The sequence below is a fragment of the Scyliorhinus torazame genome, chromosome 2 (genome assembly GCF_047496885.1).
Source record: "Scyliorhinus torazame isolate Kashiwa2021f chromosome 2, sScyTor2.1, whole genome shotgun sequence".
NCBI classification, from domain to species: Eukaryota; Metazoa; Chordata; class Chondrichthyes; order Carcharhiniformes; family Scyliorhinidae; genus Scyliorhinus; species Scyliorhinus torazame.
The window spans coordinates 19,119,832-19,145,497 of NC_092708.1; the positions used below are offsets into that span (position 1 = coordinate 19,119,832).

A 25,666-nucleotide genomic window follows, 5' to 3' on the forward strand; every position below is an offset into this window, starting at 1 on the left:
GAGGCACAGGTCACGGTCGACCAGCTGCGATGGGCGGGCCACATTGCCCCCATGACCGACATAAGACTCCCAAAACAAGTGCTCTACTGCGAGCTCCGCAATGGCAAGCGATTACTAGGAGAGCAGAGGAAACACTACAAGGGCACTCTGAAAGGCTCCCTAAATAAATGCAACATCCCCACCGACAGGTAGGAATCGCTGCCTTAGGATGCAGAAACTGGAGATAAAGCATCCGTGAAGGTACCAATCACCTCGGAAAATACAGGGCGGGACACGCGGGGGCCAAGTGTAAACAGCGGAAAGACAGCGCAGAATCCAGAGCGTCCCACCCACCCACTGCATCAAACACCACCTGCCAAACCTGTGGCAGAGTCTGGGGATCCAGGATCGGACTATTCACCCACCACAGAACCCATCTCCCCGGAGTGGAAGCAAGTCATCCTCGGCCCTCGGGGACTGCCCAAGAAGAACTGTTATAAAGGGCGGTACAGAGAAAACGCTTAATTATAGACCAGTCAACCTGATGTTGGTAGTGGGAAAATGTGAGAGTCTAATATAAAAGAGTTAATAGCAGAGCACTTGGGAAATAGTGGCAGGATTGGACAGAATCAGCATGGATTTACAAAAGGGAAATCTTGCCTGACAAATCTACTGGAATTGTTCAAGGATGTAAGTGGTAGAGTTGACGGGGAGTGAGTGGATGTGATTTATTTGGACTTTCAGAAGGCTTTCGACAAGGTGCACACGAGGAGAGATTAGCGTGTAAAATTAAAGCACATGGGATTGAGGTTAGTGTATTGAGGTGCATGGAAAACCGAGTGGCAGATGGGAAACAAAGTACAGGTAGTGACTAATGGGGTACCACAGGGATCCCAGCTATTTACAATGTATATTATTGCTGATGACACAAAGCTAGGTGGGAGAGTGAACTGTGCGGAGGATGCAGAGATGCTTCAAGTGTGGTTTGGGCAAGTTGAATGAGTGGGCAAATGCATGGCAGATGCAGTATAATTTGGAGAAATGTGAGGTTATCCCTTTAGTAGCAAAAATAGGAAGGTAGGTTATTATTGAATAGCTATAGATTGAGAAGGGGAATGTGTAACTGGGTTAGGCCTGGGTGTCCTCGTACACCAGTCGCTGAAAGTAAGCATGCAGGTACAGCAGGTGATGAAGAAGGCAAATGGTATGTTGGCCTTCATCGTGAGAGGATTTGAGTACAGGAGCAGGGACGTCTTGCTGCAATTATACAGGGCCTTGGTGAGGCCACACCTGGAATATTGTGTGCAGTTTTGGTGTCCTTATCTGAGGAAGGATGATCTTGCTCTCGAGGGAGTGCAGCGAAGGTTTACCAGACCGATTCCTGGGATGGCAGGACTGATGTACGAGGAGAGATTAAGTCAGTTAGGATTATACATACTGAAGTTTAGAAGAATGAGAGGGGATCTCGTAGAAACCTATAAAATTCGAACAGGACTAGACAGGTTAGATGTAGGAAGGATGTTCCCGATGGTGGGATGTCCTGAACCAGGGGGCACAGTCTGAGGATACGGAGTAAATTGCTTGGGACTGAGATGAGGAGAAATGTTTTCACCCATAAGAGTGGTGAGCCTGTGGAATTCGCTATCACAGAAAGTAGTTGAGGCCAAAATATTTCATGTTTTCAAGAAGGAGTTGGATATAGCTCTTGGAGCTAAAGGGATCTCAGGGTATGGGGGGGGAAAGCGGGAACAGGTTACTGAGTTAGATGATCAGCCATGATCATAATGAATGACGGAACAGGCTCGAAGGGCCGAATGGCCTCCTCCTGCTCCTGTTTTCTATGTAAATCTCCTCTCAACCTTCCCTTTGCAATGGCAAACAGACCCAACTTCACCAATCTTTGTATGTAGCTGAAGTTCCTCTTTTCAGATGTGGGAACACTGGCCGAATCAGGTTTGTGCTCCATTTGTCATGCTCCCGGCTACCTCCCTGCCTCAGACATTCTAACTGCAGATACCAAGCCTTGTTCCATTAACTTTATCTCAGAATTAACTTTTGTGTATATAGACCCTTTTCATGATCACAGGGTGTTTGAAACTGCAGTACAGCCAATGAAGTACTTTTGAAGTGTAAAGTAGGAAATGGCAACCTAATGTTTGCACAGCACGGCCCCCAAAACAATATTGGGACAACGAGCAGGTCATCTCTCTTGGTCGAGAGATAAATGTTGGAGAGATAAATGTTGGCCAGGGCACCTGGAAAATTCCCCATTTCTAATTTGAATAGAACATGCAGTGCAGACGGAGGCCATTCGGCCCATCGAGTCTGCACCGACCCACTTAAGCCCTCACTTCCACCTATCCCCATAACCCAATAATCCCTCCTAATCTTTTTTGGTCACTAAGGGCAATTTATCATGGCCAATCCACTTAACCTGAACGTCTTTGGACTGTGGGAGGAAACCGGAGTATCCGGCGGAAACCCACACAGACACGGGGAGAACGTGCAGACTCCGCACAGACAGTGATCCAGCGGGGAATCGAACCCGGGACCCTGGCGCTGTGAAGCCATGCTTGCATGGAATTTTAATATCCACCCGAGCGGGTAGATAGGACCTCCATCTCATCAGAGAATGATTTTTTTTTCTTTATTCGTTCGCTAGATGTGGGTGTCTCTGGCTAGGCCAGCATTTATTGCCCATCCCTAATTGTCCTTGAACTGAGTGTCTTGCTCGGCCAATCCAGAGGGCAGTTAAGAGTCAACCACATTGCTGTGGGTCTGGAGTCACATGTAGGCCAGACCGGGTAAGGATGGCAGATTTCCTTCCTTAAAGCACATGAGTGAACCAGGTGGGGTTTTACAAATATCGCTGATGGTCTCAGTAATAACAAAGATACATAGAATTTACAGTGCAGAAGGAGGCCATTCGGCCCATCGAGACTGCACCGGCTCTTGGAAAGAGCACCCTACCCAAGGTCAACACCTCCACCCGATCCCCATAACCCAGTAACCCCACCCAACACTAAGGGCAATTTTGGACACGAACGGCAATTTATCATGGCCAATCCACCTAACCACATCTTTGGACTGTGGGAGGAAACCGGAGCACCCGGAGGAAACCCGCGCAGACACGGGGAGAACGTGCAGACACCGCACTAACAGTGACCCAAGCCGGAATCGAACCTGGGGCCCTGGAGCTGTGAAGCAAATGTGCTACCCACAATGCTACCGTGCTGCCCCAAAGTTTCATGATGACCATGAAACTTGCTTTATGTTCCAGATTTTATTAAATTAATTTAAATTCCAGAAACTGCCAGCCTGGGATTTGAACCTCTGGCTCCAGAGCACGAGCCTGGACCTCTGGATTACGAGTTCTGCTCGGAAGCGAGTTCCAGGATTTTGACTGAGAGACAATGGAAGAAGAGCGATATAGTTTGAAGTCATGTTGGTGTGTGGCTAGGGGGATCTTATTGCTTGTGGTGTTACCATGCGTCTCGTCTCAACTGAAGTATTACCTTACTCGAGGAAGGATATGAAGGCATTGGGATAGTACAGAGGAGATTCAGAAGATCGATTCCTGGGATAAAGAACTGTAGCTATGGGGATAGATTGGAGAGGTTGGGACTCTTCCTTGAAGAACGAAAGCTGAGAGGAGACTTGATAGAGGTATTCATGGATATTGTCATATGAGAGTACCTTTAAGACATGGATGTTTAAGCAATGCACCTTTAAGAAAACAGTGATGTCAGAGAGTGGGTGGAGCTGGGCTTTAGATCAGCCATTTTGAAGTTTCAGTTTGAAAAAGCAGCTTGTGTGTGTCAGTGTGTTTCCAGAGAGCTGCAGTTTGGAGGAAAAGAGCTTGGGGAGTGTCTGTGTTTGCAGTGAGCTGGATTTGCTGTGATGTCTGCCATGAAAGACTATCTATCTCTGGAACATTTGGGTGATTTAAACTCATAACAGTAAAGCCTTTAACCTGATGTGATTCTGTTTAAAGGTGTTAAGTCTCTTGGAAGTTTGAAGGAACATTTTGAGGAATTATTTACTGTTGTAATATTTTTGGAGTTCTCTTTGAGGTAAGGGGTGTTGAGAGATCCAATGTTTATTTAAGATGTTAAGTTGAGTTCATGGAATAAACAGTGTTTTGTGTTTAAAAACCCACGTGTCCATAATTGTAATCCCACCCCTAGGGAACAAGCCGTGCGCTCGGAAAAGCAACAAATATATTAAAGGGGGAGGTTGGTTGAACTCCATGATACATTTTGGGGTTCTGAAAACGCCTCGCCCATAACAGTATGGACTGGGAGAAGCTGTTCCCACTCAACAGAGCATCAAAAACAATGCAATGGGCAAAAGGAGTAAAGGTGATGTAAGGAAAAATGTTTTCACCCAGAGGGCGGTTTGGAATCTGGGATGAACTTCCTGAGCGGGTAGTGGAGACAGATCCGATTGAGGTATTCAAAAGGGAATTGGATTGCTACCTGGAAAATAATTTGCAAAGTTCCAGAGAAAAGGCAGGGGAGTGGGGCTAGGTAGAATGCTGTTTGGGAGAGCCAGTCCAGAGAATGGGCTGAATGGCCTCCTGCACAGGAAAGATTCTACGGCCTGCTGCCCAGACTGTGCAGCACCCCCCCCCCCCCCCCCCCCCCCAATACTGTCACTGGGAACGTCGGCTTGCCGTCTGACACAGCGCTAACGTCTGAAGCACGGCTGGCACCTCATTTATGGCTATAACCATAAAATGAGAGGTCTGAAGTACACTTACAAGGTTGAATTCTGTGATAACACTTGATTTATACAATGCTCAGCACAACATTCTGACGTGTTGACTACAATCTCATGTTAGGACCATTAACGTAGGAGTAGAAGTAAGTCTCTCGGCTCTTTGAGTCTGCTCCTCCATTCAATGACACCATGGCTGATCTGATGTAATCCACAACTCCCAATTTCCCGCCTTATCCCCATAACCCTTGATTCCCTTACAGATTAAAAATCTGCCTCTCAGCCTTGGACATACTTAACGCCCCAGCCTCTGCAGCCCTCTGCCGTTAAACATTCCACAGGTACACTTCCTTCTGTGAAGAAATTCCTCCTCATCTGTTGTAAATCTCTTTGATTATGCCCTGTGGTCCTAGACGTTTCCACAAGGGGTAACAACCTCTCAGCATCTACCCTGTCAAGCCCCCTGAGAATCCTCTATGTCTGAATAAGGTCACCTCTCATTCTTCTAAACTCCAATGAGTACAGGCCCAACCTACTCAACCTCTCCTCATAGGAAAATTTCTCCATACCCAGGATCACCCTTCTCTATACTGTCTCCAATGCCATTATATATTTTCTTCGATAAGATGACCAAAACTGTTCAGAGTATCCAAGGTGGGTTTAACCAGTGCTTTGTATAATATTAGCAGGAGTTCTGTTTCTTTATACTCCATTCCCTTTGAAATAAAGGCCGACATTCCAGTTCCCTTCCCAGCAACCTGCTGAACTTGCCTGGAAATTAACCCAGACGATTGGAACAAAAACTTAGTCAAAATTCTACTCTAGCCAAGTTCACTCAAGCTTGTGCAAATAGAGGCGAGGGTTTCCATTCTTTGTAGTGTCAGTAGGAAGTTGGGAGTAAGGAGGGAAAGAACACAAAAAGTTGATAGAGCTGTGGACTAAGTTTCTGGGGAAGGCCATGGAAACAAAGTAGAATTCTTTGAGGAAGTGACAAAGTTGATTGATGAGGGAAGGGTTGTAGATGTCATATACATGGAATTCAGTAAGGCATTTGATAAGGTTGATGGTAGGCTGATGGAGAAAGTGAAGTCTCATGGGGTCCAGGGTGTACTAGCTAGATGGATAAAGAACTGGCTGGGCAACAAGAGACAGGGAGTAGTGGTGGAAGGGAGTTTCTCAAAATGGAGAACTGTGACCAGTGGTGTTTCACAGAGCTCCGTGCTGGGACCACTGTTGTTTGTGATATACATAAATGATCTGGAGGAAGGTATAGGTGGTCTGATTAGCAAGTTTGCAGATGACACTAAGATTGGTGGAGTAGCAGATAGTGAAGGGGGGGGACTGTCAGAGAATACAGCAGAATATAGATAGATGGAGAGTTGGGCGGAGAAATGGCAGATGGAGTTCAATCCGGGCAAATGCGAGGTGATGCATTTTGGAAGATGCAATTCAAGAGCGAACTATACGGTAAATGAAAAAGCCCTGGGGAAAATTGATGTACAGAGAGATCTGGGTGTTCAGATCCATCAGGTTTAGCACACTGGGCTAAATCGCTGGCTTTTAAAGCAGACCAAGCAGGCCAGCAGCACGGTTCAATTCCCGTACCAGCCTCCCCGAACAGGCGCCGGAATGTGGCGACTAGGGGCTTTTCACAGTAACTTAGTTGAAACCTACTTGTGACAATAAGCGATTTTCATTTCATTTCATTTTCATTGTACCCTGAAGGGGCTGCGCAGGTCGATAGATTGTTCAAAAAGGCATACGGCATGCTTTCCTTCGTCGGAAGGGGTATTGAGTACAAGAGTTGGCAGGTCATGTTCCAGTTGTATAAAACTTTGGTTCGGCCACATTTGGAATACTGCGTACAGTTCTGGTCGCCACATTATCAAAAGGATGTGGATGCTTTGGAGAAGGTGCAGAGGAGGTTCACCAGGATGTTGCCTGGTATGGAGGGCGCTAGCTAAGAAGAGAGGTTGAGTAGATTAGGATTATTTTCATTAGAAAGACGGAGGTTGAGGAGGGACCTCACTGAGGTCTACAAAATCATGAAAGGTATAGACAGGGTGGACAGCAAGAAGCTTTTTCCAAGAGTGGGGGACTCAATTATTAGAGGTCACGAGCTCAAGGTGAGAGGGGAAAAGTTTAAGGGCGATATGCGTAGAAAGTTCTTTACGCAGAGGGTGGTGGATGCCTGGAACGCAGTGTCGGCGGAGGTGGTAGAGGCGGGCACGATAGCGTCATTTAAGATGTATCTAGATAGATACATGAATGGGCAGGGAGCAGAGGGATACAGATCCTTAGAAAATAGGCGACAGTTTTAGATAGAGGATCTGGATCGGCACAGGCTTGGAGGGCCGAAGGGCCTGTTCCTGTGCTGTAACTTTTCTTTGTTCTTTGTTCTAGGTATGGAGCAAGAGACAATTCAATGTGTTTCTAGAGAGGCATGTTGAAGGATTTGATTAGGGGACAGTAACCAGTCCATGTCCAGATGTACCAAGACCTGGACAATATCCAGGCTTATGCTAACAAGTGGCAAGCAACATTGATGCCACACGAATGCCAGGCAGTGACCAAAGAGAATCTAATCAATGGCCCTCAATATTCAGTGGCACTATCATTGCTGAATCCCCCACTATGAACATCCCGGGGCTTACCGTTGACCAGAAACTGAACTGGACTAGCCATAGGACTGTGGTGGAATATTTGCCACTTGCCTGGATGGATACAGCTCCAACAACATTCACAAAACTTGACACCATCCAGGACAAAGCAGCCGCTTGATTGGCGCCCCATCCACCACCTTCAACATTCACTCCCGCCGACGCAAAGTAGTAACCATGTGTACCATCTACAAGCCATGCAGAAACTCACCAAGGCTCCTGAGACAGACTGTTCAAACCTGCGTCCTCAACCACCAAGAACAACAAGGTCATCAGATACATAGAAGCGCCGCTTATGTAGGGTCCCCTCCAAACTACTCACCATCCTGACTTGGAACTGTATCGCCGTTCCTTCACTATTGCTAGAACTCCCTTCCTGACAGCACTATGGGTGTAGCTACACCACACCACATCACAGAATCACAGAATAATACAGTGCAGAAGAGGCCCTTTGGGCCTTCGAGTCTGCACTGACGCATGAAAAACACCTGACCTGTCGACTTAATCCCATTTGCCAGCACTTGGCCTTGAATGTTATGACGTTGCCAAGCGCTCATCCAGGTACTTTTTAAAGGATGTGAGGCATCCCGCCTCTACCACCCTCCTGCATAGTGCATTCCAGACCGTCGCCACCCTCTGGATAAAAATGTTTTTTCTCAAATCCCCCTGAACCTCCCGCCCCTCACCTTGAACTTGTGTCCCCTCGTAACTGATTCTTCAACTAAGGGGAACAGCTGCTGCCTAGCCACTCCTGCCTTGATGAATCTGACGTTCGCATGTGCCTCCAAATCTGTGACTGCAGGGCTGGCTCTTGTTGCCCTGAGCTCCCATAGGCATGGACAATGAGTACTGCCGTTCCAATGCTGCCCACGGCTCATGAAATGGATCCCGAGCAGAGGGTGAGAATTTTAGGACCGAGGTGTCGCTGGGCCAGAAGCAAATGTGGTTCCATGTGTACAATGAATGGTCTGTGAAGGACAGCAAAACCTTTCTATCAAACTGAAATATAAAGAAGAAAGACTTGCATTTGTATCTTGTGTTTCGTGACTTTGGGATGTCCCGAAGTACTTTTCTTTAACGCGGAGTCACTGTTATAACGTAGACAAAGTGGAAACCAATCTGTGCCCGGCAAACACCAACGTGAGGATGGCCAGATAACCTATTGTTTTAGTAACATGATAGGTCAAATGGCCTTGCCTGCTCCATGTTGAAATAGTGCCGGGGAATCTTTGAATCTAATTGAGGGGACAGACAGGACCCTGGTTTAATGTCCCATCAGAAAGACAGCCCCTCCGACAGGGCAGCATTCCCACCAGGACTGTACCAGGCCTATATTTTTGTCCCCATGTCTCTAGAGGGGGCCTTGAGCCCCACTTGTGGCTCGGGCCAGGGTGCTACCAACTGAGCTCTGGCTAATTGTTTTGAATTTCTATTCTGCGCCTGCTTGGTCTGAAGAAGGGCCCCAGGTTCGATTCCCGGCTGGGTTCACTGTCTGTGCGGAGTCTGCACGTTCTCCCTGTGTCTGCGTGAGTTTCTTCCGCGCGCTCTGGTTTCTCCCACAAGCCCCGAAAGACGTGCTGTTAGGTAATTTGGACATTCTGAATTCTCCCTCTGTGTACCCGAACAGGCGCCGGAATGTGGCGATTAGAGGATTTTCACAGTAACTTCATTGCAGTGTTAATGTAAGCCTCCTTGTGATTATTATTATTCTGTTTTTCCAAGGATTCGTTCAGTTTGATTTGCAGTTCCCCTATTCTGCATGTTGGAAAATTGTGTGTTTGACCCCCCTTTCCTGGACTTGAACATCCAGAGAGAAATTAACGCCAAACCCCATTATTGCATTCTTGGGACAAGATCTCAGGCAAGACATATTGGCCTTGGTGTCGGTACAGCTCAGATGCAGCAGAATGATACCAGGGCTTAAAAAGGTTAAAATACAACAACATGGGTTTGTATTTCCTTCAGTGGAGAAGATTGATGAGTCGTCTAATCGAGGTGTTTCATATGTTGAATGGGTTTGATAAAGTAGACGCGGAAACTATTTCCTCTGGCTGGGGGATGTAAGAAAAAGCGCCGTAATTGTAAAATTGGAGCAGACTGGTCAGTGGTGAGGAGAGGAAGCACTTCAGGCAAAGGGGAGTGGAAATCTAGCACACTCTCCCTCCAAAAAAGCCGTGGGTGCTGGGGGATAATTGGAGCTTTAAGGTCCAAGATTGATCGATTTTTGTTGAGTAAGGCTACCACAGGAGGGTTTGTTACATCAGCTGGCTAAATGGTTAGAGTTTAGCATAGAATAACATTAACATTGCCAGTTCAGTCCACATGCGGGCTTAGGTAGTTTTTGGGACCTACCTCCTCACTTTGCCACAGGGTGATAATCTGGTATGAACCATGATTAGCAACCCTTGGACAATAAGGACACCACTTAGAGAGAGAGAGATTGAAGGGTATCAAGTGATATGGTGGAATGGGGACTACATGGGGCTGAGATGCAGATTAACCATAATCTATCCGAATGAGCGAGCTTTCTTGAATCAGGCGGCCTACTCTTGTTCCTAATGTCCCAAAGTTCCCAGATCTGAGATCCTGTTGGTCTGAGGTGGCATGGTGGCGCAGTGGTTAACACTGCTGCCTCACCGTGCTAGGGACCCAAGTTCGATTCCGGTCTTGGGTGACTAACTGTGTGGAGTTTGCTCGTTCTCCCCATGTGTGTGTGTGTGTGTGTGTGGGGTTCTTCCGGGTGTTCCGGTTTCCTCCCACAGTCTAAAGATGTGCAGGTTAGGTGAATTGGCCGTGCTAAATTGCCCTTAGTGTCCAAAAGGTTAGGTGGGGTTACGGGGATGGTGCATGTACCTCGGTAGGAAGCTCTTTTGCAGGATGGGTGCAGACTTGATGGGCCGAATGGCCTCCTTCTGCATTGTATAATTCGATGAATGATTAAGTACATATCGCACTTGGTTTATATGTTTTTATGAAATTAACAGCCTGATGTTGGTGAATGACCAGTTTGTGGCTTTCTTGTTATAGTTGTTGAAGAGTGCAAGCGACGACTTTGCTCTGCCGGCTTCCAGGAACTAAAGGAGGTCGACCACTGGGACCTGAAACCTGCCAGCAAGGTGACCGTGGGTATGAACTTAACTGAGTGACTGAAACAGAGTAGTGGGTGAGGATTGTTCTTTTGGACTGGAGGAAGATTTATAGAGGAGTTTGAAAGGGGTCAGTTTCAGGACTGCTGCTTTTCCTGATATATATTAATGACCGAGACTCTGGTGTACAGGGCGCAATTTCAAAATTTGCGATGGTACAAAACTTGGAGATATTATGAACTGCGAGGAGGATAATGTAGAAGAACTTCAAAAGAAAAGTTGGTGGAACGGGTGGAGAAATGGCAGATGAAGTTCAATGCCGCGAAATGCGATGTGATTCGTTTTGATAGGAAATACAGTATAAATAGGGGTACAATTCTAAAGGGGATGCAGGAACAGAGCCAGTATATGTGGGCATAAATCATTGAAGATGGCAGGAGAAAGATTGAAGAAGTTGGGAGTGTTCTTCTAGGAAAACAAGGGGGTGGCACAGTAGCACAGTGGCTAACACTGTTGCTTCACAGCGCCAGGGTCCCAGATTCGATTCTCGGCTTGGGTCACTGTTTGTACGGAGTCTGCACGTTCTCCCTGTGTCTGCGTGGGTTTCCTCCGGGTGCTCCGGCTTCCTCCCACTAGGGGATCAGGGGTTATGGGGAGAAGGCAGGAGAATGGGGATGAGAAAATATCAGCCATGATTGAATGGGTCTCATGATTGCAGACTCGATGGGCCGAGTGGCCTAATTCTGCTCCTATGTCTTATGGTCCTTAAAGACGTGCTTGTTAGGTGAATTGGACATTCTGAGTTCTCCCTCAGTGTATCCGAACAGGCACCGGAATGTGGCGACTAGGGGCTTTTCACAGTAACTTCATTGTAATGTAAGCCTACTTGTGACAATGAAGATTATTATTATTATAAAATAGACGTTTAGGAGGAGATGTTCAAAATCATGAAGAGTCTGAACAGAAAAGAAAAGTTTTTGCATTGGTGGAAGGATTAAGGTAATTGGGCAAAAGAAGGAAAGGCGACATGAGCAAGAACATTTTCACGCCTGAGTGGCTAGGATCTGGACTGCAATGTCTAGCCGAGAGGAAGGTTCGATCATGGTATTCAAGAGGGAATTTGAGTATTACCTGAAAAGGGCGAGTGTGCAGGGTTACGGGTTGGTGGAGGGGTGTGGGTGGGACGTGGCGGCGGAGTGACTCGGAAGTGAATCGCTCCTGTGGAGAGACGGCACAGACTCAATGAGCCTTGTGCTGTAACAATTCCCGTGATTCCATGTTGCTTCTGATTTTTTGGGCCAATCACCTTAAATCCGTATTCTTTGACGGCCGACTCTGCCTCTGGAAACAGTTTCTCCTTATTTGTTTTATCGAGAACGTTCATGATTTTGTCCACCCTCTTAATTCACCCAGAAACGTCTCTGTTCTAAGGAGAATAATCTCGACTTCTCCAATCCCTCCATATAACTGAATTTCCTTATCCCTGTTCCAAACTAGTAAATCCCCCCCCCCCCTCTTTGCCCTAACCAAGGCCCTGACACCCCACCGAAAGTGCAGTGTCCAGAATCGGACACAATAGTCCAGCTGAGGCCTCAGCATTGCAGTTAAATCACAAAACGTGTGCCAAGCCCAATCCACACTTTTCTGACGATGCCGTGTGTAATTCCCTTTGCTTTCAACAGTATTACATGACGAGGAACTACTCTACGATAATTGCCTTTGCGGTGGGAGGCAAGTACAAACCAGGGAATGGATTCAGCATGATTGGAGCGCACACAGACAGCCCCTGCCTAAGGGTGAGTCTGAAATATCACCCACAGTGCTTCTGGTTCTGCCGGCAGGGTAGGTGAATACCCTGGGAACAGGAATCGTGTTGTGCACAATACAAATATCATGGAGCAAATGTAATTCCCCCGGCCCTGTGAACTCTGTTGCTCTAAGACAGGAAGAGATTAATGCAGTGTAACATGGCAATATTTCATACAAGACATTTTCTTATAAGATGGTAAAGCAAAAAGTGCAGAGGATACCGGAAGTCTGCAGAGGGACTTGGATAGGCTAAGTGAATGGGCTAGGGTCTGGCAGATGGAAAACAATGTTGACAAATGTGAGGTTATCTATTTTGGTAGGAATAACAGCAAAAGGGATTATTATTGAAATGATAAAATATTAAAATATGCCGCTGTGCAGAGAGACCTGGGTGTGCTAGTGCATGAGCCGCAGAAAGTTGGTTTACAGGTGCAACGGGTGGTTAAGAAGGCAAATGGAGTTTTGTCCTTCATTACTAGAGGGATGGAGTTTAAGACTAGGGAGGTTATGCTGCAATTGTATACGGTGTTAGTGAGGCCACACCTGGAGTATTGTGTTCAGTTTTGGTCTCCTTACCTGAGAAAGGACATACTGGCGCCTAGAGCTGAAGGGGTTGGATTACGAGGAGAGGTGAGTAGACTGGAACTGTACTCGTTGGAATTTAGAAGGATGCGGGGGGATCTTACAGAAACATAAAATTATGAAGGGAATAGATAGGATAGATGGGGGCAGGTTGTTCCCACTGGCGGGTGAAAGCAGAACTAGGGGGCATAACCTTAAAATAAGGGGAAGTAGATTTAGGACTGAGCTTAGGAGGAACTTCTTCACCCAAAGGGTTGTGAATCTATGGAATTCCTTGCCCAGTGAAGCAGTTGAGGCTCCTTCATGAAATGTTTTTAAGATAAAGATAGATAGTTTTTGAAGAATAAAGGGATTAAGGGTTATGGTGTTCGGGCCGGAAAGTGGAGCTGAGTCCACAAAAGATCAGCCATGATCTCATTGAATGGGGGAGCAGGCTTGAGGGGCCTGATGGCCTACTCCTGCTCCTAGTTCTTATGTCTGACAGATAATTTGGAGAAAGGACACAGCTGGAAAATGGAGCATGTTCCACTGTAAGAGGTGTAATGAATGTAGGAATTTCAGGTCTATACGTTATGTATATTTCGTGCTGTAAAGGTTAAAATCCTGGGTTAGTGTGTGTCTGACTGCTGCAGCAATGTTTTTTTTTTAAATCCTGGTTTGCAAGAATTGCAGACACTTGGCTACAGAGATGCAATTAAAGCAACGTAAAATGAAATCATCATTCATTCAACCGTTGTCAACCTGAAGTTGGGCTAATGAAAAATTAAAATTGCTTATTGTCACAAGTAGGCTTCAATGAAGTTACTGTGAAAAGCCTCCAGTCGGCACATTCCAGCGCCTGTTCGGGGAGGCTGGTACGGGAATTGAACCGTGCTGCTGGCCTGCTTGGTCTGCTTTAAAAGCCAGCGATTTAGCCCAGTGTGCTAAACCAGCCCCTCCAGCTCCTAATGGAATTTTGTTTATGTAAAGAAGGTTCCCTGGGGAGTAGAAATTAGAGACATTGTGTTTAATTGTATTTAGATGATGTAATTAAGGGAGGAGCCAGAGGCTGAAGCAGTCAGGTGTTGAATTTCAGTTCCGTTTGCAACCAGGGCTATTGTTGACTGCTCCTAGGTTAGACCATAAAACATAGGAGAAGAATTAGGCCACTCGGCCCATCGAGTCTGCTCCGCCATTCAATCATGGCTGATATTTTCTCATCCCCATTCTCCTGTCCTCTCCCCTTAATCCCTGATCCCCTAGTGGGAGGAAGCCGGAGCACCCGATCTCGCCACTCAACCAGCAGGTCTTGACACCATCTCATATCGGTTCCATTCTTGTGTATCTAATCATACACAGATAATCACTTGCAATGGCTTTCCTCCGCTCTCACTCCATTTCCTCTGGTGTTCTCCCAAGGATTTATCCTTGTCCCTTCCAATTTTGGAAACATAAAGCGAAGGCACAGCCTTACTTTTCACATGCACGCCAGTGATCCCTCCACCACCTTTTTTCAACTCCTCTGGCGCTAAACCAGTACTGGATGAGCAGAAGTTTCCTCCAATAGAATTTAAGGAAAGACTGAAGCCGTTGTTTCCAGTCCCTGCTCCAAATTCCATTCCCGAACTCCCAAATCTGTTCCTCTCCCTGGCAACAGCCATGCTGTTATGGTAGCGGACTGGACCCCAATTTATATCCGGAGACCGGACGAGCAGCCCCTACAATTCTCAATTTGTAAAACTGAGCAAAGATACTTCACCCCCAGGAGTGATTCCACTGACAAATATCGGGTCACTGTGTCTGCGTGTGTTTCCTCCGGGTGCTCCGGTTTCCTCCCACAAGTCCCGAAAGACGTGCTGTTAGGTGAATTGGACATTCTGAATTCTCCCTCAGTGTACCCGAACAGGCGCCGGAATGTGGAGACTAGGGGCTTTTCGCAGTAACTTCATTGCAGTGTTAATGTAAGCCTACTTGTGACAATAATAAAGATTATTATATTATAAAATAAGGATCTTTTATATTAAAACCATCTTTATTATTAACACATAATTAAACACACAAACATCACAGAAAATAGCTTTTCAATTTACAGTTGGCCAATTCCTAAAATAAAAGGAAACCCTTTTTACTGCTAACTTCTACCTCCTTTATCTCCAATCAAGCAAAGCCCATCACAGATCAAAAACCATTTATAAAAAAGTTAGCAAACACAGGGATACTTGCTGTACTATTGTGTGCAGATTATCTTTCAGAAAAGACGAAAGACCCCCCTTTCAGGCACAACCTGGAAATCCTTCTGTCTTTGTCAGCCAATCCTACAGCAAAACCGCTTGCTACAGACCTGGCTGCTCCTGTTAATTAAATCATCTTATTCCACTAACGTTCTCATGATCGTTTTAACTATAAGGCTCAACACAAACCTTCAATATCGACACCCCAGGGAACCTTCCAAACTACATAATGTTCCAGTAACCCCATATAGGTGAACAAGTGGGTGGTTGGAATGAATGATTACCTCACTTTTATGACACTTTAATTACAGCCCTAACAGACATGTTGCCTGCCTGTATGTTAAACCAGGATTTTTAATAATATTTCAGTAACAGTTATATAATACTATATATTTTTTTCCTGCATTTGTCACAGTGCAGACGTACAAACAAAGAAGTTGTCGGCCATTCGGCCCCTCGAGCATTTTCTGCCATTTAATAAGACCCTGGCTAATCTGATCGTAACCAGTTTAATAAAAGCAAAATACTGCGGATGCTGGAAATCTGAAATAAAAAACAGAAAATGCTGGATAAACTCAGCAGGTCTGGCAGCATCTTTGGAGTGTGAAACAGAGTTAACGTTTCAAATCCATATGACTCTTAAACCAATCCGATTGCAACCTCGGTGTCACATTTGATTCTAGTTCCAGCCAGGTGTACGTTTGTGTGTATTTATTTTTATGTTTGTTCGTGAGGTGTGGGGACTGCTGGCAAGGCCAACAATTGTTGCCCATCCCTAATTGAGCCTGAGAAGGTGGTGGTGAGCTGCGTTCATGAACTGCCCTGGGTGGGTTTGGGAGCACTCCATTCTTTGTGCTATTAGATGACAGATATTGAATTTGTTTCCGTTCCCAGGTGAAGCTCCGGTCAAAGAAGTCGCAGGTGGGTTACCAGCAGGTTGGAGTGGAGTGTTACGGCGGTGGAATCTGGAGTACCTGGTTCGACCGTGACCTCACGATGGCCGGGAGGGTTCTGGTGAAGGTAAGTTAGGTTCGTTGGCCACACTGGCTCCTAGTTCCGGCACCATCTCAACTTTTAAATTTGCATCTTTGTTTTCTTTTTTTTTTCCTTTTAAAAAATTTTTTTAGAGTACCCAATTATTATTTTTTTCCAATTAAGGGGCAATTTAGCGTGGCCAATCCACCTAACCTGCACATCTTTGGGTTGTGGGGGTGAAACCCATGCAGACACGGGGAGAATGTGCAAACTCCACACGGACAGTGACCCAGGGCCAGGATTCAAACCCGTGTCCTCTGTGCCGCAGTCCCAGTGCTAACCACTGCACCGCATGCCGCCCCTCATCTTTGTTTTCTAAAACATCCATAACCTCTTCCCCCTCTCTATATCCCCCTCCAGCCCTGCAACCCTGCAAGATCTTGGCACTCCTCCATGTCTGACCTCTTGCACATTCCCAGTTTCCATTGCTCCATCACTGATGGATGTGTCTTCTACTGCCAAGGCTCAACTCTGGGATCCCCTCTCCACCTCTCTCTTGACTTAAAACCTGCCTCTATGACCAAGCTTTTGGTCACCTGACCCAATAACACTTCACATTGGTGAAGCACCTTATGTCATTTTAGTACCTTAGAGGCATAATGTGAATGCAGTTTGATTGTTGCTCCAGCCCCTCTATCATCATTATTTCCGGTGCCATGGCATTCTGGTGCGTACAATTTGACGTGGCGATTTTCACTTGCTTCAGATCTCTGCTTGTCTTCTTCCAGAATGGAGACAAAGTGGAGCACCACCTGATCAACGTGGCTGACCCGGTCCTTCGTATCCCTCACCTGGCTATCCACTTGCAGAGAGAGATTAACGACAACTTTGGACCCAACAAGGAGACTCACCTGTAAGCTGGCGTGGTTGGCAGCCTTTGTAATGCGCTGAGGGACTCTCGTTCTCCTCGGCTCCGGCCACGGGTCCAAGTTCCACTTTGGAGACTTGAGCGCGCATTATAGCCTGAGGCCTCACTGCAGCGCTCCGGCCTCGCTGCAGACTCTCAGAGGGTCGTGAAGTGCTTGAAATCCTCTTGTAGAGGCTGGGTGTTGAACTTCTGAGTCGGACAGATTTTTGATTGAGGAGGGAGGCAGGCTGTAAAGTGGAGTGAGGGCCGCAGTCAGATCAGCCATCATATTGTTGAATGGCGGAGCAGACTTGAGGGGCTGAATGTCCTAGTCCTACTTCTGTGATGCTCTTCCGGCTATTTCAAAAAAGAGCAAGGTGGGGTTCTCCCGTTGTCCTGGACAATGTTTATCTCTCAACCAGCATCACTAAAACAGAAGAGAAACACTGATAGAAACACTCAACAAGTCAGGCAGCTCTGTGGAGAGAAAAACAGAGGAGTTGATGTCCTTTCATCAGAACTTTCATCGATTGAATTGTCATCGAACTGTAATGGTGGCTCTGATTCCCTCATCGCCGATGTTGCCTGACCTGCTGAGTGTTTCAGCATTTCTGTTTCTATCTGGTCGTTGCGGTTGGCGGGATCTTGCTGTGCGCAGGTTTGTTGCTGCGTTTTTTTACATTATGACAGATATTCCACTTCGAAAACAAAGAGTTTGAGTTCTGCAGCCTACAAACCGTGGCTGCCAAACTGTGCTAATCTGCCTTTAAAAGCCCAGACAACTCCATCCCATTTACTACTTCCACCTCCCCACCTACCTCGGACCCCACGAAGACAAGCGGGTTCAGCTTCAACTGGTGAATTCACTAGATAAACTCACACATCCACCAGGGCACTTCACCTTTCCTGAGCAGAATTTTGCCCAAAGTCAACATTTTGTACACCAAGCTGGATAAAGTTGTTTAAAAGTTATAACATCACAGAAACCGGGAACTCAACTCAACTGGTCTGTGCAGGTCCATTCTACATGAGCCGCCTCTCTTAATCCCTCCGATCGACACATCCTATTCCTTTCTCCCTCCTACCTTAAATGTATCTATATTCCTTCACTGTTGCAGGGTCAAAATCCTGGAGCTCCCTGCCTAACAATACTGTGGGTGTCCCTACAGCACATGGACGTCAGCGGTTCAAGAAGGCAGCTCACTGTCACCTTCACAGGGGCAATTAGGGTGGGCAACAAATGCTGGTCTAGCCAGCAAAGGCCACATCCTGTAAAAATGAATTTTAAGAAATATGTTTTATTCGCCTCAATTAGTCCCGGTGGCAACGAGATCCACTTTCTGGGTAAAGAAGTTTCTCCTGAATTGCGTCTTGAATTAATATTTATGTTCCCGAATTTTGAACTTCCTCGCAAGTGAAACTAATATTCTTTCCTAATTTTAAAGACCTCTATCCTTTCTAGAAAGTGAGCGCTAACCTGTTCAACCTTTCCCGATAGGTACAAAGAAAGGTACAGCACAGGAGCAGGCCATTCGGCCCTCCAAGCCTGCGCCAACCATGCTGCCCGTCTAAAGTAAAAACTTCTACACTTCCTGGGTCCGTATCCCTCTATTCCCATCCTATTCATTTATTTGTCAAGATGCCCCTAAAATGTCATTATCGTCCCTGCTTCCACCATCTCCTTCGGTAGCGAATTCCAGGCACCCACTACCCTCTGTATAAAAAAACCTGCCTCGTACATCTCCTCTAAACCTTGCCCCTCGCATTTTAAACCTATGCCCCCTAGTAATTGACCCCTCTACCCTGGGAAAAAGTTTCTGACTATCCACTCTGTCTATGCCCCTCATAATTTTGTAGACCTCTATCAGGTCGCCCCTCAACCTCCGTTATTCCAGTGAGGACAAACCAAGTTTATTCAACCTCTCCTCATAGCTAATGTCCTCCATACCAGGCAACATCCTGGTAAATCTCTTCTGCACCCTCTCTAAAGCCTCCACATCCTTCTGGTAGTGTGGCGACCAGAATTGAACACTATACTCCCAAGTATGGCCTAACTAAGGTTCTATACAGCTGCAACATGACTTGCCAATTCTTATACTCAATGCCCCGGCCAATGAAGGCCAGCATGCCGAGGTAAATCCTCTCGGTTCTGCTGTCATTCCTGCGAGTTTTATTTGCACCTTTTATCACGTGCCTTTCTATCTTTTTTTATAGTACGAGGACCCGAACTGTTCACACTAATCCAAGTGTGGTTTTACCAAGTTTGGACATGAGTTTAACATAACTTCTGGACATTTCAATTCTATACCTGTGGACATGGATCCCAGTGCTTTGTTTTTTAAATGACATTATTAACCTGCAGCGTGACCTGTAATTTGTGTAACTGTACCATTGCTCACCCCACCCAATTCCTCTCTTCCTCTGCCCCACTTGGACACTTACTCCGAAAATCAGTTATCCAGCAGATACACATATCAAAATTTGTTTGCCAGTTACACCCGCAGTCTGTGAGTTTGTGTTTTGGAATATTTCTGAAATCCCACTGGTGGCTATGCTGAACGTTAACTGTACGTATGTATCTCTCAAGGGTGCCGATCATAGCTACAGCTGTGCAGGAAGAGCTAGAACTGGGAGTGAAATCTACTGGAAATGCCTGCGATGCTGGTCAAATGGTAAATCGACCTGTTTGTTATTATTTCAAAAGCCAATTCATCCCTCGCAGACCAGTGTAACAATATTACACGCCTATTGGGGAAATAGATAAGCTTATCATTGAGAGATTCAGATGAAAGGCTATGACAATCATGCAGAACAACATGTAGCCAATAAACCGTGGTTAGAGGAGGAAAAAGAAATGCGCGTGGGAAGTTTGAAATAGAACATTCTTGAAATGCACAACTGTCTGCAGAACAATCCACTCAATCCCATCCCTCCGCTTTCATCCCCGTAGTTCTGCCAGTTTATGTCCCTCAAGTGCCCATCCAATTTCCTTATGAAACCATTCATCACCTTCACTTATCCCACCCTCGTAAGCAGGAAACTCCATGTCATTTATCACTCACTGAGTAAAAATGTTTTTCCTCATGTTGCCCCTGTATCTCTTGCCCAAAGCCATTAAATCTGCGTGTCCCCAGCCCTTGTACCATCAGCTAATGGGAACTGCTTTTATTTGTCTACCTTACATGAATTGAGAGGGGGCGGTGAATAACTTTTCACAATTTTTCTGTCTGGAAATGTAAAAATAATTTGATTTGATTTTTAAAAATTTAAAGTTTATAAATTCAAAGATTTTATTTTTAAGAGTACATGGAAATATAGGTGTCTATGTACTACATTTTATTTGTGTATCTAGAGGACCACTTTAAGCCTTTCTGTCTTTGTTTTAAGACCGTGCTCCAAAGGTGGCAGGTTGATTTAGCACAGAGATCCCTTTTCCTGTTTGTTAAAGGCCACAACTAGAGTGTTGCGTCCAGTTCTGGTCGCCACACGGTTTAGGAAGGACGCGAGGGCCCTTGAGATGGTGCAGTGGAGGTTTACCAGAATGGTTCCATGTTTGAGAGCTTTTCGCTGCAAGATTAGGTTGGAGAAGCGAGGGGTTGTTCTTCTTGGGACTGAGGCGATTGAGGACAGATCTGGTAAGTCAGCTGTACAAGATTATGATCAGTTTGGATAAGGCAGGCAAAAAACGTTTACATTAGCTGATGGTACATGAACCAGGCGATTCAGATTTAAGATTTCTGGTAAAAGATGCAAGGACAATGTGAGGGAAAACCTTTTTTACACAGTGAAAGTTAATGGCCTGGAACTCCTGCCAACAAGGGGGGTGGAAGCGGAGATGATGAACGATTTCAACAGGAAATCGAATATGCACTTCAGGGAAATAAACTTACGGGGCTGTGTAGGTAGAGTGGAAGAATGGGACTGACCGGATTGCTCCACAGGGAGCCAGCATAGATCCGAAGGACAGAATGGCCTTCTGTGATGACAGTATTTGGACAAGGACCTAGTTGAATGTTACCTGCTCTACTCTGGTGAGGTGGATTGAGGTCTCGACCAGAGTGTTGGGATTAAACACTTTTTTTCCTTTGCCACCATCACTCCCTTGCAGGCGTTCCTCCAAACCCAGAAAGTATGTTTTTATTACCTTTTTATGTTAATGGAAGGAACTTCCTCTTGCTCTTAATGAGTTTTTATCGATTTGCTCTCACCCACAGTCCGAGAAACATCACACTGTCCTGTTGAACCTGCTTTGCACACAGTTAGGTATGAATGTGGACCACATCTTAGACTTTGAGCTGTGTCTGGCCGATACGCAGCCTGGGGTGAGTCTGTCTCTCTTTCCCTCTCTCTTCCCCTCTCCCTCTTACCTCTTTCCATAAGATATCGGAGCCGGATTAGGCCATTCTGCCCATCGAGTCTGCTCCTCCGTTGAGTGAAATCACTGCTCTCATTTGTGAGCTGCCTCCGCATGGCTGCCATTGTCCAATGGGTGACAAAAATCCTTCATCTCACATTTAATAACAACTAAAGATCGCCATTTGTAGAAGAGATTCCAAACTTCTACCACCTTTTGATGCTTTGATCGGTTTAGGGAATGTGGGCTGTGGTTTGGGCAATGGTTCGTGTGTGCATTGGACAGGGTCAGAGAAGGAGACGAGGGCAAAATTGTGCAGATGCGAGAAATATGAATGAATAACACCGAGCAGGCCATGCAGCATTTCGAGGAGTGTTTATGTTACTGGACCAGTTTCCCAGAGGCCCGGACCAAGTACGCAGAGACATGAGTTCAAATCTCACCGCAGCAGCTGGACAATTTAAATTCCATTAATTAAATAAATCTGGAAATAAAAAGCTTGTCTCCTAATGGTGACAACTAAACTGCTGAAAAGCCATTAAAAATCTGCTTCACTTACATCCTTGGGGGGGGGGGGAACTGCTATCCTAGCTCCATTCAGACCCACATCAATTCTTAACTGCTCTCGGAAATAGCCTCAGATTTATTCACCATCTCCTTAAGGGGCAATTTAGCGTGGCCAATCCACCTACCCTGCACAGCTTTGGGTTGTGGAGGTGAGACCCACGCAGACACGGGGAGAATGTTCAAATTCCACACGGACAGCGATCCGGGGCCGGGAACGGTGGGATTTCTTTTTACGACAACCGACAACGGTTTCATGGTGATCGTTTAAGACTTTTTATATTCCAGATTTTTCTTGAATTCTAATTTACCCTCCACCATGGTGGGGTTCGAACCTGGGTCCCCAGGTTTTCACTGGGGGTCGGTAGTGTGGGTCGGTGGTGTGCGTGCGCGCACGCCAGAGTGAAGCAAGGACAGGCTCTTTGCAGTTTCAGGTGTTGGGGATGTGTTGTTGTTGCTGCTGCTTTCACTGTGCTTCATCAGGCTCCCTGTTCTCCTTTGTAGGCTCTGGGCGGCGTTTTCAAGGAATTTATATTTGCACCACGATTGGATAATCTACACAGCTGTTACTGTGCCCTGCAGGTAACGTGCCTTAACCACCTTCAGCTCAACGTGGCTCCGTGTGATGCTGATTCCAAGCAGCGAGGAAACAGGGACACGGTCCTGGAACTCGCCCCCAAACCTCCCTGCCAATTCTCCCCCCCCCCCCCCCTTTAAGACACTTGTTAAAATAAATTCCTTTGTACCAGCTTTTGGTCACCTATCCTAATATCTCCTCATATAGTTTGGTGAAATGTTTTGTTCAGTAATGCTAAAGATATTTCGCCATGTTTTGTAAGTTGTTGTTGCTAACCACTCGAGCAATGACACATGCGTTGCAATTGCTGCAAATAACCAATATTAGCCGTTAGTAATGTACGGCCACATGTGGTGTTCCTGTTGATTCAATGTTCTTCTTTTCAGCGGCCTTTTAGGCTGCTTGTGCACTGCCCCTCTGTTACTTTCTGCAATCTCTATAACCAGACTCGCTCCATGAGCGGTTCACCAATCAACCTTGTGCTTGTTTGCGATAGTGACATTTAAGGGGCGTCTTGACAAATACATGAATAGGATGGGAAGAGAGGGATACGGACCCAGGAAGTGTATAAGATTTTAGTTATGACGGGCAGCATGGTCGGCACAGGCTTGGAGGGCCGAAGGGCCTGTTCCTGTGCTGTACTTTTCATTGTTTGTTCTTTGTTCTTTGTTGACCGACACTGGCTCCCAGTCCACAACGGCCCGATTTTTAAAGTTCTCATCCTTGTTTTTGAATCCCTCTGTGATCTCGCCGCTATGATTATAATCTCCTCCAACCCACTGAAATCTTTGCATTTCTCCAACTCTGGCCTCTTGCGCATCATCCACTTCCTTCACCTCCCCATTGGCGGCCTTCAGTTGTCTGGATCCCAAGTTCTGAAATTCACTCCCTAAACTTCACCCCCCCCCTCAATTCACTCCCTAAACTTCACCGCACCTCCCCCCAAAATTCACTAACTAAACTTCACCGCCCCCCCTCAATTCACTCCCTAAACTTCACCGCCCCCTCCCAATTCACTCCCTAAAGTTCACCGCCCCCCCTTCAATTCACTCCCTAAACCTCACCGCCCCCCCCTCGATTCACTCCCTAAACTTCACCGCCCCCCCTCTCTCAATTCACTCCCTAAACTTCACCGCCCCCTCTCTCAATTCACTCCCTAAACTTCACCGCCCCCCCCTCAATTCACTCCCTAAACTTCACCGCCCCCCCCCCCTCAATTCACTCATTAAACATCATCGCCTCCCCCCAATTCACTCTCTAAACATCACCGCCCCCCCTCAATTCACTCCCTAAACGTCACCGCCCCTCCCTCTCAATTCACTCCGTAAATTTCACCGCCCCCTCCTCAATTCACTCCCTAAACCTCACCGCTCCCTCCCTCCATTCACTCCCTAAACTTCACCGCCCCCCCCTCCCAATTCACTCCCTAAACTTCGCCGCCCCCCCTCAATTCACTCCCTAAACGTCACCGCCCCCTCCTCAATTCACTCCCTAAAGTTCACCGCTCCCTCCCTCAATTCACTCCCTAAACCTCACCGCCCCCTCCCAATTCACTCCCTAAACTTCGCCGCCCCCCCTCAATTCACTCCCTAAACTTCACCGCCCCCCCTCAATTCACTCCCTAAACTTCACCGCCCCTCCCTCTCAATTCACTCCGTAAACTTCACCACCGCTCCCTCCCTCAATTCACTCCCTAAACTTCACCGCCCCTCCCTCTCAATTCACTCCGTAAACTTCACCACCGCCCCCCCCTCAATTCACTCCCTAAACTTCACCGCCCCCCCTCAATTCACTCCCTAAACTTCACCGGCCCCCCCTCAATTCACTCCTTAAACATCACCGCCTCCCCCCAATTCACTCCCTAAACTTCACCGCCCCCCCATCAATTCATTCCCTAAACTTCACCGCCCCCCCTCAATTCACTCCCTAAACTTCACCGCCCCCCCCTCAATTCACTCCCTAAATCTCACCGCCCCCTCTCTCAATTCACTCCCTAAACTTCACCGCCCCCCCCCTCAATTCACTCCCTAAACCTCACCACCCCCTCTCTCAATTCACTCCCTAAACTTCACCGCTCCCTCCCTCAATTCACTCCCTAAACTTCACCGCCCCCCCTCAATTCACTCCCTAAACTTCACCGCCCCCCCTCAATTCACTCCCTAAACGTCACCGCCCCTCCCTCTCAATTCACTCCCTAAACTTCACCACCCCCTCCTCAATTCACTCCCTAAACTTCACCGCCCCCCCTCAATTCACTCCCTAAACTTCACCGCCCCCTCTCTCAATTCACTCCCTAAACTTCACCGCCCCCCCTCAATTCACTCCCTAAACTTCACCGCCCCCCCCTCTCAATTCACTCCCTAAACTTCACCGTCCCCTTCCAATTCACTCCCTAAACTTCACCGCCCCCCCTCAATTCACTCCCTAAACTTCACCGCCCCCTCCCAATTCACTCCCTAAACTTCACCGCCCCCCCGCAATTCACTCCCTAAACTTCACCGCCCCCGCCTCAATTCACTCCCTAAACTTCGCCGCCCCCCCTCAATTCACTCCCTAAACGTCACCGCCCCCTCCCAATTCACTCCCTAAACTTCACCGCCCCCCCTCTCAATTCACTCCCTAAACTTCACCGTCCCCTCCCAATTCACTCCCTAAACTTCACCGCCCCCCCTCAATTCACTCCCTAAACGTCACCGCCCCCTCCCAATTCACTCCCTAAACTTCACCGCCCCCCTCTCTCAATTCACTCCCTAAACTTCAGCGCCCCCCTCTCCCAATTCACTCCCTAAACTTCACCGCCCCCCCGCAATTCACTCCCTAAACTTCACCGCCCCCACCTCAATTCACTCCCTAAACGTCACCGCCCCCCTCTCTCAATTCACTTCCTAAACTTCACCGCCCCCTCTCTCAATTCACTCCCTAAGCTTCACCGCCCCCTCTCTCAATTCACTCCCTAAACTTCACCGCCCCCATCTCTCAATTCACTCCCTAAACTTCACTGCCCCCCCCCCCTCAATTCACTCCCTAAACTTCACCGCCCCCCCCCTCAATTCACTCCCTAAACTTCACCGCCCCCCTTCTGAAATGAAAATGAAAATCGCTTATTGTCACAAGTAGGCTTCAAATGAAGTTACTGTGAAAGGCCCCTAGTCGCCACATTCCGGCGCCTGTTCGGGGAGGCTGCTACAGGAATCGAACCGTGCTGCTGGCCTGCCTTGGTCTGCTTTCAAAGCCAGCGATTTAG

At 47.0% G+C, this 25,666-nt stretch overlaps 1 protein-coding gene across 5 annotated transcripts in view; it reads left to right on the forward strand.

The window, feature by feature from the left end:
- Positions 1-25,666, forward strand: part of dnpep (aspartyl aminopeptidase) — a 75,025-nt gene that overhangs the window by 24,526 nt on the left and 24,833 nt on the right. For 4 of the 5 annotated variants that reach the window (XM_072469132.1, XM_072469123.1, XM_072469099.1 and 1 more), the window contains exons 3-9: positions 10,386-10,474; positions 12,127-12,240; positions 15,940-16,065; positions 16,809-16,933; positions 19,515-19,599; positions 21,142-21,249; positions 22,350-22,427. In XM_072469132.1, the coding sequence (XP_072325233.1) occupies positions 10,386-10,474; positions 12,127-12,240; positions 15,940-16,065; positions 16,809-16,933; positions 19,515-19,599; positions 21,142-21,249; positions 22,350-22,427 (725 nt within the window). The remainder of the gene's footprint in view (positions 1-10,385; positions 10,475-12,126; positions 12,241-15,939; positions 16,066-16,808; positions 16,934-19,514; positions 19,600-21,141; positions 21,250-22,349; positions 22,428-25,666) is intronic. The other variant, XM_072469104.1, reaches the window with a different exon arrangement.